Source organism: Sycon ciliatum, chromosome 2 (assembly GCF_964019385.1).
Source record: "Sycon ciliatum chromosome 2, ocSycCili1.1, whole genome shotgun sequence".
Taxonomy (NCBI): domain Eukaryota; kingdom Metazoa; phylum Porifera; class Calcarea; order Leucosolenida; family Sycettidae; genus Sycon; species Sycon ciliatum.
This window is the reverse complement of record NC_088644.1, coordinates 49543655-49558438: the sequence shown is the minus strand read 5'-3', so window position 1 is coordinate 49558438 and position 14784 is coordinate 49543655. Positions and strand designations below refer to the sequence as shown.

The following is a 14784-nucleotide window of genomic DNA, read 5'->3' as shown; positions in this document are numbered from 1 at the left end:
ACATGATTCTGCGCAACACAGCCAGCGAGAAAGTGAAAAGCGAGCATTCAAATTAGCATTATGCTGATATAACATTAGGCTGATATAACGAGCAGCGCTCAAAGCATTATGAGTAATATAATCAAGCATTAGTCGAAGATGCCCAAATACGTGTGCCAGCGGATAGCTGAAATAGGGCATGATGCAAAACCACTTGGGGCCGTCAGGTTAATTTTCCTGGACCGAGCCAGCCGGGAAAAAACCCTCGCGCCGACGGACGCAGTAGGAAAAAACCGGGTGTATATCCCCAAAGGCGATTGAGCATGATGTAGGCATGGCAAATGAGGAGCACACTGTGCACTCTGACAATACACAAAATTTCTCTTAGTCTAAATCATCAGCTCCGCTTCCAGGAGTAGATCTTCGCTGTTGACTGTTTCGTCAAGGTCTGGCTTATTCAAGTCGACGTAGGTTACGTCACCAACAAATTCCTTCATCGCTTTCTCAAATACATCGTCATCCAGCAGGTTGATGTCATCGAGCCTAGAACAGTCAAAAGAATAAGAAGTTATCTACAGCCGGTAAGACAATACGAAGGGACATTCAGATACTGCTATGGGAATGTCGTGGATGTGATATACTCAAACTACCATGTTGTGACTGCAGTAGTAATAACTGAACCACTCATGTTTATAATTAAATCCCAAAAATGACGGAATATTAAAAGAAAAATTACGTCTAGCATGGGACTCAGGTAGACTGAAATGTTCACAACCATAGGAACCGAATCACCCTCAAGGATCAAGGTGCAGATGCAGCTTCTAAAGCGGTCGGAGATGAGTAAGTCAGACCCACCATACAGTTGCCTATAAAATACGGAAAATTCAATCCGCTGAATCCATGCAAATTTAATTCGCGCCATGAATCCAAAAATGTGCAGGGTGAAAACTCGGACACATTAAGGAATGGCATGTAAGGCACAGTGTGATGAGAATTAGCCCGTAACAAGCACTTACCAATCAAATTCAGACTTGGCATCAGACTTCATAGTAGTAGTATCAGCAGTGGAAGGAACTTCACTTCCTTCACTTTGGGACACCTTCGTAGTGGCTGGGCTTTCCTTCTTAGCTGAATAGTGCAGATGAAGAAGCAAGCATTTATAATTATTTAATATATTTACAATGGATCAAGCCAGATTATAGCATCCCATTAGCTATAGAATGCTGGAACAAACATATCATACACGCAAGATCACCTACTACCAACCCCTATGTCAGGAATAGCGTTAACTATTTGCAAAGCCCTTAAACTGTATTGTAGCACACTGCAGCCGTGTTGAAGCAAATGGTCTTGCCACACGAGAATGAAGCAGGACTCACTATCCGAATGTAACGAGAGGTGTAGCACATATCCCAAAGACCATACAGTAAATACCAAGCCAGGCCACACAAATAAACAACCAGAGAAAGGTATCGCTTAAGAAAAGGCACAGGAAAGGACAACAGATCGAAATTAACGTCTTCACGCACGTTTCTAATACCAGCATGCATTAGCAATACAACTTACCAGAAGAATGACTGCTGAGTCTTGTTATCTTAGCAGGTGTTACCGCTTGAGTGGAACTCTTGGTAGGTGCAGTACTCAGTACTGAACTACATACACTCTTGCTTGCTGAACTGACAACTACTGATGTGGATTCCTTGCTGGTTGAATCGGCCGGTCTCCTTTGAATAGTGGAAGTCTGACTATCGGCCGGTCTCCTTTGACAGGTGCCTGCTGCAGATATAGTGCTGTCACTAGTGGTCTCATGGTGCTTGCGTTTCTCAGCACGGATTTCATCTAAAGACTTGATGTGAATACCAGCAGCGGTGGACGCTGGTGGGGTCGCTGGAACATCACCAGGCTATGGAGCAGTCAGAAGAATGACAACAGAGAGAGCGAGAGAGAGAGAGAGAAGGAGATAGTGAGAGAGCGAGAGAAAGAGAGAGAGAGAAATAGGGACAGAGAGAGAGAGAAAGAGAGAGAGAGATAGAGACAGAGAGAAAAAGACAGCTAAAACAGCTGAGAGGCCTGGCATTGGCTGACGAATTAAAAAGACAATGCAACACGTAAACCATAATCCGCAGGACATTATGACGACGCACCTTAAAGCAATGAATGAAGTTGTGAGCTTTATTTGACACATAACTGGCGCAAAGAACTAATGGCACCTTTCCGGAAAAAAAATGAAGAAAGCAAGCCATGCACAAAATTAATAGTGGTGCACGTGCAAGCTTCACTTTCAGGTTTGGTGCAAAGTTTGGTCTTGTAGTGTTGAGCACTGGTATTGTCAGCAGCATTGGTGGTACTGCAACAGTTACTTATTGTACATGTAAGGAAGTAGTACCTTTTGGGTGGCTTTTAAAGGCAGTGGCTTGGTGTTGGCATGCACCTTAGCCCAGGGTTCTCTTCTCTGTTCTTGTTCTGTGTCCTGCTGACGCTGCTGCTGGAGCTGCTGTTGCTTGGAAAAGCGTTTGGCTCTTAGCTCCTTGACGGACAGCCCACTGGACTGAAGAGGGCACGATGGTAGTGTCTGCCTTTGAGCAGATGATGATGTCTGCCTTTGAGCAGATGATGATGTCTGCCTCTGAGCAAATGAAGATGGCATTGACAGAGGCTTCTTGTTGAAACAATTTGTATGACCAATTTTATTCAGCGACTGAACTTTGAATGTTTCCGCCTTAACTTCCACCTCCAATGAAAAGCAACATAAACAGGACAGGCACAGAGCCACGTACCACCGGCAAGAAGAAAAAGAACACCTGACGTCATTTAAAGGTTCAATAAGCACCCAAATCAGCCACACACAGAGAGGAAGAGATCCATACACGTTTACACAGGAACTCAAGAACGCAAAATTAATATTGCAAAGTAACCGCCAGTGAGGTTGAAGTTCTGCAACTAAAAGATAAAGGGTGAAACGACCGGGATCCTCAAAGGACACCGCCAAAGTCGTCAACAAAAAGGATGGCATATGACTCTGTTAACTTTCAGCACCAGGACATACATATCCTTGCATGTGTCCGTCAGAAAAAAAGGATTAGCAAGTTGTGCTCTAGATTTATGTCTGCAAAAATGAAATATTTCCTTTTCATAAATGAAGGCAATGCCACTATAAGAAGCAAGCATATTGGTGCATGCATGCGCTGACAGTTACAGACAGCCAGACAGACCGACACACATCACACACAGTTACACCCAGTCACACACACATACACACACACACACACATACACACACACACACACACACACACACAACTTTGACCTTAGACGCCCATCGACGAAGGAGATGATAGCAATGCTACGGCAGAAGCCACAGCAACTTGTGCTGGGATTGCACCATTCAACAGCTTGCAAGGCTGAAGAATTGCCCGTCACTATTCAGCCTGGCCGACACCATACAGCTATTTGAAGTGATTTTTTCGGGCCAGTGAATCCCTATTTTTGGTCTTTTTCATGTTTTTCCTGCACACACATCACACCACACCCTCCGGCATGCACTGGCTCTTGGTAACCACCCAGGAGAATGAAAGAAAAGTCAGGAAGAGTCTGAGAAAGAGAAGAAAGACGCGTGTGACCATATTCGTCGGGAATCGAACCCGCAACCTATCGATTGGAAATCGCTGCACATACCACTGCACCATATGGGACACACACATACACATACACATACACCCACACACAACTCATTCATTGATATACCAATGAAATTTCACGGTTGTAGTACCTCAGGCCTGCGTCGTTTGGCTAACGGCTTCGTTTGGTCTTTTTGCTGAACAAATGCTGCCCTTTTCGTTGGTAACAAACGAATTGGACCATGCCTTGCAGGTCCAAATCTATGCTGTTGATTTGGATGATCGCGAGCATGAACCAAATGGTATCGGCTTTTGGCTCGAGTTGCTCTTCTCATATCCATTCTGGAGTCAGCGGCAGTTGAGTCGGTGGCAACCCCTTGTGTTCGGGCGTGTCGCAGTCTTTCTTGAGAATTGCCAATAGTCCGGATGGTAGGGCTGCGCTGTGCATTGCTGTCACCAGGTATGGTTATCAGCAACTTGAAATCAGGTGGAAGCACCTGCGCTGGTCCAGCTGCAGAGTAGATAGGACAGTAAGGGTTAGCATCAATGATAGATTGTCTTGATGCATGGCAAGCAGTATAGATACGCCGCATCCAGCAACATTGCATTCACCATGAGCAAGAGTACGCAAATAACCGGTAAAACGCAACTCCCGCAGCCGTTTCCGTACCAAGGACGTATAACATGTTTGTTTGATTTTCCTAATATTTCAGGTGAAATGGGCCTTGCGTTCACCGTGAGCAAGAGTACGCAAGTAACCGGTAAAACGGACCTCCCGCAGCCCTTTCCGTACCACGGACGTATAACATGTTTGTTTGATTTTCCTAATATTTCAGGTGAAATGGGCCTTCTTGCTTCATACAACTAACAGCAGTGTAGCAGCCATTTTGCCGTGCAGATTTCTATATACATAAATAAGTACCTCGTACACACGCTATTATTGTGCACTAGGGCTAAGTACAGTCTTACAGCAAACAGGAAATGCTTACCTTTGACTGGATTTCCTTGAGGTGCAGTCGTAGTGGGTTGTACTTGGCCAGTTTGCAGAGGCGCATCAGGACGGGGCTTCAAAAGCTTGAATGGGCAGAACGGCTTGATGCACCGCATTTGCTGAGACTCCCAGTAGCATGGCATGCTGCCACGGTCTTTCTGCAAGACAGTCACCAAGAGCACATCGAAAACAAAGAAACTCAGAATGCATCACCATGCACTAGGTTTCCCCAAACCGCGATTTTATCGCCTGATGGGCTTTTCGCTCGGCCCGAAAAATGACCAAAATTCATCAGATTGGGCTGAAAAATCAGCTGATTGTTTGATTATCGGCTGCAAAATTGGAATATACTGGGCTCAGGTAGGGTTGGAACGATTGTGGATTCTCACCTTTCGATTACTGTTTAGCTTATTTAAAGGTGGCGCTACACCTTTCTGGCACCTTTCAGAGGGTCAAAAATCGAATTTTGACCCCATTTTCGCTTCCAGATCCTCCGGGTAGGTCCCAACCGCACATCCCGAAACTTTGAAGTGAATTGCTTCAGCAGTGTTTGAGATATGGACTTTCAAAGGCCGCTATTGTCAAAAATAGTAATTGTAAATTCAAAAAATTCAAATTTTAACGCAGTAGAATTTACATTACACATGTTTTGCATGTAACTTTAATTTCGCTGGCATTTTAGCCATGAAACTTCGCGGAAAGACTGAAAATCTCCCTGGTTTTACCTTGCTGCGCCCCACGCAGAGCAGTGGCAGTGCGCATGTCACCACACACAGTGCGCATGTCGTACTTCAAATTTTTGGTAAATATTTTTATACCAACAATCTCCAATCTCAGCAATCTCCAAACTGTAGCTCTTTATCAGTTTAGCTGCTTTGTTGGCTTTCATCGGTTTTGTGGAACCTTCCTTGATCACTATGGGCAAGAGGCAATACGTAGGCCGTCCTGGTCGTCCAAAGAAGCGCAAATTCCACGGAAATCAATGTGCTAAATATTTTAATTGTCGAGTGAAATTACGAAAATTGTCGTGGCAGAGGACTCTTCTGTGTTGCCAGAAGATAGGGATGATGCCAAAGTCCAACAGTCTAATTCTGGTGAGAATGAGACATCTAGTGACAGTGACAGCGACAGCTCTGGGGATGAGCGTGATGATTACCTGACGACCGGGAGCCGAATTATTTATTTAGAATGTTTACCAAATTTACTTGCTGATAGTGCCTGTTGCTCAGCGTGCCATGGCACCCTTACACTATGTGAAGTACGTCGTGAAGGATTGCCTTCAACTCTATCGCTGGCCTGTGACAGCTTTCAGCCGTGAAGCTATGTCCAAGAAGAGTGGGCACTGCTGGGATGTGAACAGAAAGCTGGCTACTGCAATGACATGGATAGGACGTGGGCATCCCTTGTGAAATTCTGCACTGTCATGAATACGCCTGCACCCATGAATGTCTCTGCATACCAGAAGCACACCAAGGTACTAGCAAAGGCCGGTAGATTTGTTGCCACCAGCAGCATGAGTGTGCAGCTGCGAATGCCAAGGAGTTGGCGTCTTCCCCGGATATTGCCGTCACTTACGACGGAACGTGGATGCGAAGCGGCTTTACCTCCCTACATGGAGCGTTTTTTGCCATCTCGTGGGATACTGGCAAAGTCATCGACTATGAAGTCATCTCCCGGCACTGCCAGCAGTGCACAATATTCCAGAGGAAGCTGAGCAAACATGAGATCAGCAAGGAGCAGTATACTGCCAACGTACGTGGACATAGCAATGACCTGAAAGGCATGGCACGCGCGATATGGGCATTGGTTATGCATTGTGTGTTCAACAGATGACAAGCCGCAGCATCAGTTCTGCCCCCTGGACCAGCCTGTGTACTTGCGGCTGACTGAGAGGCAACTTCTCGAGAAATGCTTGCGTGGCGCTACTCAGAATCGGAACGAGTGCATCAATGGCCTCATTTGGCAGATTTGTCCAAAGACTGGCTTTTGCTGGTGAAGGACTGTCCAGACAGCTGTTGCCATAGCCACTGCTTGCTTCAACGAGAAGAACAAGGCCTTGGAGGAGATTCTTGAAGCGATGGGCCTGACAGCTGGTCACTACACGCGCACAGTGCTTGAGAAGTTGGACCGTGAGCAAGCCAAGAATGCAGCCAGGAAATCCTCAGATGAAGTGAAGAGTGCAAGGCAGAGGCAAAGGAGAGTGAGGTAGGGTGTGGAGGAGCAGACTGTTGATGACAAAGGTCTCACCTATGAGACTGGGGCCTTATAAAAAATAGCTGGCGTGGTGGACACAGATTGTAAATACATGCATTATACTGCAATTTTTCCCCTTTTTTGGCTATTCCCAAAACTCTTAACCAGGCTATTGAGATAATCGTGGCCTGCAGACCCAGCAAAGTATACATTTTTGAAATCTGTGAAGCATTAGCTAGACATGAACCGAAGTTTCAGAGGGCTGCTCTTCATATGATTATGATAGCAGAGGTCAAACCTTTTTGTTATTTTTTGCGCTTATCGCTCTTTTTTTTAAATCTCCTGCACTTGCTGGCTTGTTTTGCTGATGTCCCCTTTCTTTGGTTCAATGTCTTGCCATGTGTGTGTGCGTGAGACACTGCAGTGGCACTCATTTTATGCATAGGACGCATGGTCTTCTATATTGTGGTTACAGGCGAACCTTTCGGCGGATTTTGCGAACAGATCCGTCACATGTATGCCAACAGTAGATAGATGGCATCTTTGGCTTTATGTTTGCTGTTTCTGCAACGGGTATATCCAAGGAGTAAATGCTGAAATTTTTATAAGAATCTGTTTACCCATTGCTCAGATATGTGTGCTTGCGTGGGACGGTGCTGGAAAGGTGTAGCGCCACCGATTAATGATGGATTAAGGGGGCAGCCTACCCATAAATTTCATATGGCATTCAATTGACCGTAACTTTTGTTTCTCAATGGAAATTTTGACCACACACTACTGCCACTATGCTGGCCCTCAGGCCATGATTTACAAGTTCTTGCGCCTCACTGACAGGCTTTCCAGGCCGGAAAAACTCAAATTTCCGCCATAGTGCCACGGTGTGCGAGCCACCCAGGAGCCAAACAAATGCATTTACAATTTTTTCACATTTTCGTGCCCATTCTGTCCGTGCGCGAGTCCCAAACCTAAAACAAGTCCAGAAGCAGCCATGGGGGGTGGGATAGGGCCCCTCAACGTGGCCCTGGAATCTGTCACAACGGAACGAGTGGGCGTTCTCTCACAGACTCCCACAGACCTAAGTTAATTAATATTTTTAGGTTTAGCACGTGCTACGAGGTCGTACCTTTCATACAACATCCAGTGCTGGGACGTCCACAGCAAGCTATTTCCCGTTTTCTGTCATCTCAGTATGACAGCTTGCCAAGCGAAATTGTAAGGGCTCCACTCAGCTTGAAGCGGCTCCATACGTTCAAAAAAGATGTCCATAAGTACCTCACGCACCAACACTGGCTGATGGCTACCGACTTCTACGGATGAACTCTTGATTATGGCACGGGTCGTGTTCCTTGGTTTGGCTATGCTGGTGATATTGGGCTTCATTTACCTTTTATTAGTTAACTTTTTATTATTAATTTTTTATTTAGCTTGTTTTGCTTGTTATAATTTCTTGGTTTTCCACCCGGTTTAGTTATAATTTAAATTATTATTTGGTGCAGCTTTAGCACAATGACTGTGGTTTATGATTTTCTTTTTCTTAATTTCGTATTTAGCGCTTTGGGGCGTCATTATTTTCTTCTCATTATTTCGCACCAAGTTATTATTTTTGTGGTATTCTCTAGCTTCTGTTTGTTTTGCAGTTGTTCTTGTGCAACCCCCACCCATTTTTCGATGCCTAGTTGCAACGCTGATGCCGAGACCTCTGGTCGGTTGAGTTGCTCCCAGCACATCAGCACGTCGTCCCTACATCCCCTATGTTTTGTCCTTTTCCTCGTTTCTTTTTGTTCTCCACCTGTTTTCCAGTGGCGCTGCACACCAAATCCTGGATACCCTCAGAAACCGGCAAAGACTACCACTCACGTTCCACTACTGCCTAGTACTGAATCCTACCTGACTTCTTGACACGACTCAAACTTGCCAAAGTCACTAAATCAACGTCAACTACAATAATCAAGCCACATATCTGCAACGTCACGAGGGTGCTGGCAAAAGTCCTGCTGCACGGCGCCTGCTGCATGGTGGCAGACTACCAAAAAATTCGCGAATTTTTCGGTAGTCTGCCACAGTCTGCCACCTTAATCGATTATAGTCGTTAGCAATAAGAGTCAGAAGTTTGTACAAAAAAACTCTTGTTTCCACAAGCTATTACTCCACAATACGAACAAATTTCCAGGGGTGAAAGGATAACTCCAAAACATGGCAGTTTTGAAGGCAATTGACCTTCAGGATATGGACTATGCCCCTGGCAACTGCGTAGTGCGTACTCACAGCGGCACGTTATTCAAAATCACGAAAACGTGGCTTTTCAAAGTCCCTAACGAAAAAACCTATAACGTAACGATTTGTTGATTGGAGTTATCGATCGCGTAATGAGTAATGGATATAATTGTTTCAGCCGGAATTGCTATACTTGTTTCAGCTCTAGTTGAAAATACAATGTAGGCTATATGAAGTGTTGGCATATTGGCTTCAAAATGGGTGAGATATTGGAAGATTTGGTAGATTCTCGGCGATTCTCTATGGAACTCTCCAAAATCGGCGAAAAGCTTAGCGATTTTGACCTCTCTATTAACATATCAGTTTTGTGTCCTGTTACAGCACTTTCTGACTGCTTATTTAAAACTTGTTACAGTCGTGGATCTTTGCGTCGTACATGTAAACCGTTCCCATGTAAATTCTTCTATTTTAATTATATGTACTTTAAGTATTGGCTCAGTATCCGAGACATTTAATAATATTAATAATAATAATCCAAAGGTTCAGTTGGGGAAGTGAACTGCCTGATAAGAGAAAAAATCGCCAGACCCACCAAGACTCGAACCCGCGAACTTGCTTGTCGTAAGCAATGCTCTAACCACTAAGCTATGGAACCGGGCTGGACCTAGTAGGCTCTGACAAGTTTTTCACTCCAAAGGCAGCTCACACCACGTGCCACACACACTGATGGCACTTGGGTCTTTTTCCCTCCCCAGGGGACCAACCACGGTCAGTTTCTGGACCCTACCAGAAAAAAAGGCAAGAGAGTGTGCAGGCAAAGCAACCACACTGGCTGGCTTTACTTACATGTATTCCCATGTGGCGACGTGCACAATTCGGAACAATACAGCTTCCTCTGGCCCAATCTTGACAGACGTCTTCCTTGCCAAGTGCAGGTGCACTGTGTCGGAATGGACAAGCGGGTCCCTTGTTGCAGCTCGAGTAGTAGAAGAAGTAGCAATCATAACCAACTTGAGCCATCTGTTGTTCAAACATTATTTTGTTGAAAAGAAACACAACAGATTCAACGCCAATTAACTATAAAAAAGATTGAACTGGCGATGTAGGTTTTGTAGCCTCATGACTCTGGTTTGGGGCAAGATATTCCTTTCAAATTTTAGATTATGATCCTCTGTCCAGTCGTGTTGTTTGTTGGTAATGTTTCCAATTTCAGGGCTCACCACTACCATACAAAATTCAAAAAGCGTCGACCACAGTTTTGAAAAATGGCGATGGCCCCGAAACCAGAGCTTGTGCAGTCATAGCGGCTATGCACCCGAGTTAATGCTGATCGATGTACGCGATGTACAGTCGAGTCCTAAATTACAGTTACTTTACGACTCCCTGGTCAAGTCTGCACAGCAAAGCGCCAGAGCCAAAGCAAATCTTGTTGTTCAATGCCGGTAAAACACGCGGAGAAGACGTCCTTTCTCCAAGACAACTTTGGTCATTTTTCTCAATCCGCTGGTGAATGTAAACCTAGATAATATTATGTCCTTGAGGTATTGGTGAACTGGGTTCCTGGCCTCTACACGGTAGAACTCAGCGTTTCCTGATCACGGCTCGACACACTCTTTTCTGTTTGGCCTCGCAGCTTTCACCCTGCGAGTGTGCAGTTTCCTGGCCACAAATGAATTCCTTAGTCATGACCATGATGACAAGTGACTGGTATGATCCCTGATGGACCTGAGTCATCAGCTTGAGTCAACACGAACGTAAACTGTTCACTTGGAACGCTTGCTGCTTCCTCAGTCCATTCTTGTTGCACTAGCAGATATGCGTACGAGAGGACCCAAACAGACACTATTAGATACTGAGATATGGGATAGGTGGTCTCCGGTCCGGGATGGACAGTGAGACTCTGATACAGAGGGGCAAAGAGAGAAAGAGAGTGAGAGAGAGAAAGAAAGAGAGAGATAGATAGAGAGAGAGAGACAGACACACACACAGACACAAACAGAGATACAGATACAGAGGGGCAAAGAGAGAAAGAGAGAGAGAGAGAAAGAGAGAGAGAGAGAGAGAGAGAGAGAGAGAGAGAGAGAGAGAGAGAGAGAGAGAGAGAGAGAGAGAGAGAGAGAGAGAGAGAGAGAGAGAGAGAGAGAGAGAGGGAGGGAGGGAGCGGTAGAGAGAGAGAGAAAGAGAGAGAGCGAGAGAGAGAGAGAGAGAGAGAGAGAGAGAGAGAGAGGGGAGAGAGGGAGAGAGAGAGAGAGCGAGAGAGAGCAAGAAAGAGCGAGAGAGAGAGAGAGAGAGAGAGAGAGAGAGAGAGAGAGAGAGAGAGAGAGAGAGAGAGAGAGAGAGAGAGAGAGAGAGAGAGAGAGAGAGAGAGAGAGAGAGGGAGCGGGAGAGAGAGAGAAATAAAGAGAGAGAGAGAGATAGGGAGGGGGGAGAGAGCGAGAGAGAGCAAGAAAGAGCGAGAGAGAGACAGAGAGAGAGAGAGAGAAAGACAGAGACAGAGAAGGAAAGAAAGAAAGAAAGAAAGAAAGAAAGAAAGAAAGAAAGAAAGAGGGGTGAGAGAGAGAGTGAGAGAGAGAGAGAGAGTGAGAGGTAGAGTGAGAGACAGAGAGAGAGAGAAATTGAATGAGTCAGAGAAAAGCAGAGCGGGAAGTAGAGAGAGATAAAGAGAAAGAGAGAGAGAGAGAGAGAGAGAGAGAGAGAGAGAGAGAGAGAGAGAGAGAAAGAGAGAGAGAGAGAGAGAGAGAGAGAAAGAGAGAGAGAGAGAGAGAGAGAGAGAGAGGCTCAGTGAGAGAGAAACTCAGATAGGGAATAATACAGCAGTGAGAGAGGGAGTGTATTAATATAATGCCAGAACAAGCGAAAAGGGACATTATCCCGAACTTTGGGCATTTTTTGAGTTATCAACAGATTCTAGTAGCCAGAAGATATACAAATCACATGGAAAAAACCAATTGGAAATCCATCCACGGATGGATTGACGGTGAAACGTTTACGGTAGCTCATGGTGAGTAGTCACGCCAACCCAAGGACTCCGGGAAAAGCGAAGGGAGCAAGGCAGCTGCGCTGAAAGCAAGCTCCTTTGTCTTTTACGCTCGGGCATGCTGCGCGTGCAGCGGAGGTCGCGCGGTCGATCGATCGATATTTGATCGCCAATGTGTGGTACGTGGGTCGATTAAGACAGTGTTTTCTTCTACAGGAGCTGTGGGATCCTGGCTCTGCTATCCACAGAGTGAATTAGCTCCAAAGAAATCACGTATCACCGAAAAACGCACAGTTGCAAGTCATCCGAACGTGACAGCCGGAAATCAGCTGATTTACTTCAAGTGCGATTTTCTCAAAATCAAGTGCCGCGGGATAACGTCCCTTTTCGCTTGCGCTGGCTAAATTATTAAATAAAATTAAAAATTAAAATAAAATAGAAGAGTGAAAGGATGAGAGGAACAGAGAGAAACACAGAGCGGAAGACAGAGAGGGAGAAAGAGGACAATGGGGAAAGATAAAGATATAGGACAAACACCTTGAAAGAAGGAAGACAGACAAACAGATACTTACAGTAAAATTCACAATTCCCGTCCGACTTCAGACCGAGAATCGTATAATCCCAACTCTTCTGCAAGGACGATACTTAGCAAGGCGCTAGAAGGATCTACACAGAGAGAACCTGATTCCGTTATCTGTTGGGAGACGGCGACTCACTCAGGCAACCAAATAATCAATCTCTGGTGGGAAGCAATGTGTTTGAAGGAAGATGCTAGAAAACCAACCGGTGACAGAAACTTATCGTGCAGAACTGGCTGGAGACGGTAGCAAACCTAGGGTTTTTATACATGTACCTACGCTACGTGACGTCGCATTGCGGCTGGTGATTGCCTGCTGATTCGTCACCGTGTGGTATAGGGCACTCCACGATGACACTAGACTTGGGCTTCAATGTGAAGGACCCCACGATAGGCGGTCTGCTTTTGGGTCATCCTAGTTGTTACGTGTAGAAGAGGTCACCGGCGTATCACTTTAAAATCGAAGGAACATGTAATTATTAGGTCTACACTCAGATGGACAGCCAACGATAATATATAAAAAAGTAAAAAGGACCAAGGAACTACAAGTGCCTCATTTGACTGGATGTGTGTGTTTGCGTGGGTACTTGTGACCTCAAACCTACCTCAAACGTTATTTTTATTATTCATAACAGGGTACCTCACTTCAGACTCTCCAACTACGATTTTTTCGCTGCATGAGTTCTCTCTTTGTTTCTCTCCTTATTATTCAGTTCGCCGTGGTTTGCTACCACCCGAACAACTCCCATTGCACAACACCACTCGCCACAGAGATAGACAAGTCGAGGTAGCTGAATGTGTGCGAGGCATTCTCCTGGGTGTGTTCCACTGTGAAGCGTTTGTCTGGGTGTCTGCTGCTCAAGACACACAACAACACACTTCACCATTGCTGCTGGTAAACACATTTCTCGTGCTTTCCCTTCACGCCGCACTAACACATATTCACACTTACAGACACAGCTCTTCACTGGTCTCCTTCGCTCCTTCCCTTTCTACCAACACACTTCACCATTGCTGCTACCCTCCACACATACAAACATTTCCAGCACTACCGCACCACACAGCATTATATACTCGGTTCAGTTTTTGTTGGCTTTTAAGTTGAATGGGGTTTTCACCCTGAAGATGGGCCATGCCCGAAAATTTGGTGCATTCCATTTATATCTAGTATTATTTATTTATTTTGGAAGTGAAGTGAACTTATGCAGCGAAGAGACCGTAGTTGGAGAGTCTGAAGTGAGGTACCCTGTAATGTGTGAGTGGCTGCAATGGAGTCTGCGAGTGCTTAGAATTTTAAATATTATTGTTGTTACTATTATTTTTAACCCTTTGACTTGAGCGCGGATGACTTGTACTAGTACGTCATAAGACCCACCCAGTAGTGCCTCACGGATGTGCTTTTATTATTATTATTACTGTATTATTATTAATACGAAGTAAAGGTTGCGACTTCGGCGATGATTTGTAAGAAAGGGTTTGCTCCCCACACCGGAGCTCGCGCTATTCCGCGGACGTTACTTGACACTTGACTGACTCACGACTGCCATCCAGATCACACGAGAAGTCCATCGAACCTTCGACTCGGCAAACCTGCAAGAAAGCAGTGAGTCAGTCAAGTGTCAAGTGTCAAGTAACGTCGGCGGAATAGCGCGAGCTCCGGTGTGGGGAGCAAACCCTTTCTTACAAATCATCGCCGAAGTCGCAACCTTTACTTCGTACTATTGTGCCCAGCGCGGGCTTGCGACTAGTTGTTTGGAGGTGACAGCGTTGGGAATGACCGAGGGTCCTCGACGTCTGTCTCACCGTCCAGGAGCGACACTGACTCACGCTGCTATCTGGTGTTCACGAGGTGTTTGTCGCGCTGGAAACGGAGCGTCTCTGTACGTTTGTATCCCTGGTGATGTTTGTGCCTGGAGAGCACTATATAAGTGGTGCTCTTCAGGCACAATCTTCCTCAGCCTACTCAAGCTCAACTGATGAGGGGTGAATTCCCCGAAACACTGTGTATTGAGCAGGGAGTGGTGCTTTCTTGCAGGTTTGCCGAGTCGAAGGTTCGATGGACTTCTCGTGTGATCTGGATGGCAGTCGTGAGTCAGTCAAGTGTCAAGTAACGTCGGCGGAATAGCGCGAGCTCCGGTGTGGGGAGCAAACCCTTTCTTATTATTATTAATCTTATTATTATTATTAGACTCAATCTCGTAGCATGTGAACGGATTGCTAATGTGTGTGTGTATTCA

The 14784-nt window shown here is 45.6% G+C and overlaps 1 protein-coding gene across 1 annotated transcript; it reads right to left on the bottom strand.

Moving 5' to 3' along the window:
* Nucleotides 1-306: 306 nt before the first annotated feature.
* On the bottom strand, nt 307-10028 carry LOC135810682 (zinc finger CCCH domain-containing protein 11A-like). Its single transcript, XM_065324174.1, has 7 exons — nt 9840-10028; nt 4585-4744; nt 3748-4106; nt 2366-2605; nt 1546-1882; nt 996-1107; nt 307-522 (listed from the first exon to the last, which is right to left on the bottom strand). Exons 1-7 carry the CDS (start codon nt 10026-10028, stop codon nt 369-371), a joined length of 1551 nt encoding a protein of 516 aa, XP_065180246.1. The 3' UTR covers nt 307-368.
* Nucleotides 10029-14784: the final 4756 nt, after the last annotated feature.

Bases quoted from the DNA above. Each gene is read 5' to 3' on its own strand.
- LOC135810682 (XM_065324174.1), bottom strand. From the start codon at position 10,028: ATGTTTGAACAACAGATGGCTCAAGTTGGTTATGATTGCTACTTCTTC. The intron at 4,107-4,584 runs GTAAGCATTTCC...TCTACTCTGCAG, and splicing joins TCAAGGAAATCCAGTCAAAG to CTGGACCAGCGCAGGTGCTT. The intron at 1,108-1,545 runs GTAAGTTGTATT...TGCACTATTCAG, and splicing joins ACTCAGCAGTCATTCTTCTG to CTAAGAAGGAAAGCCCAGCC.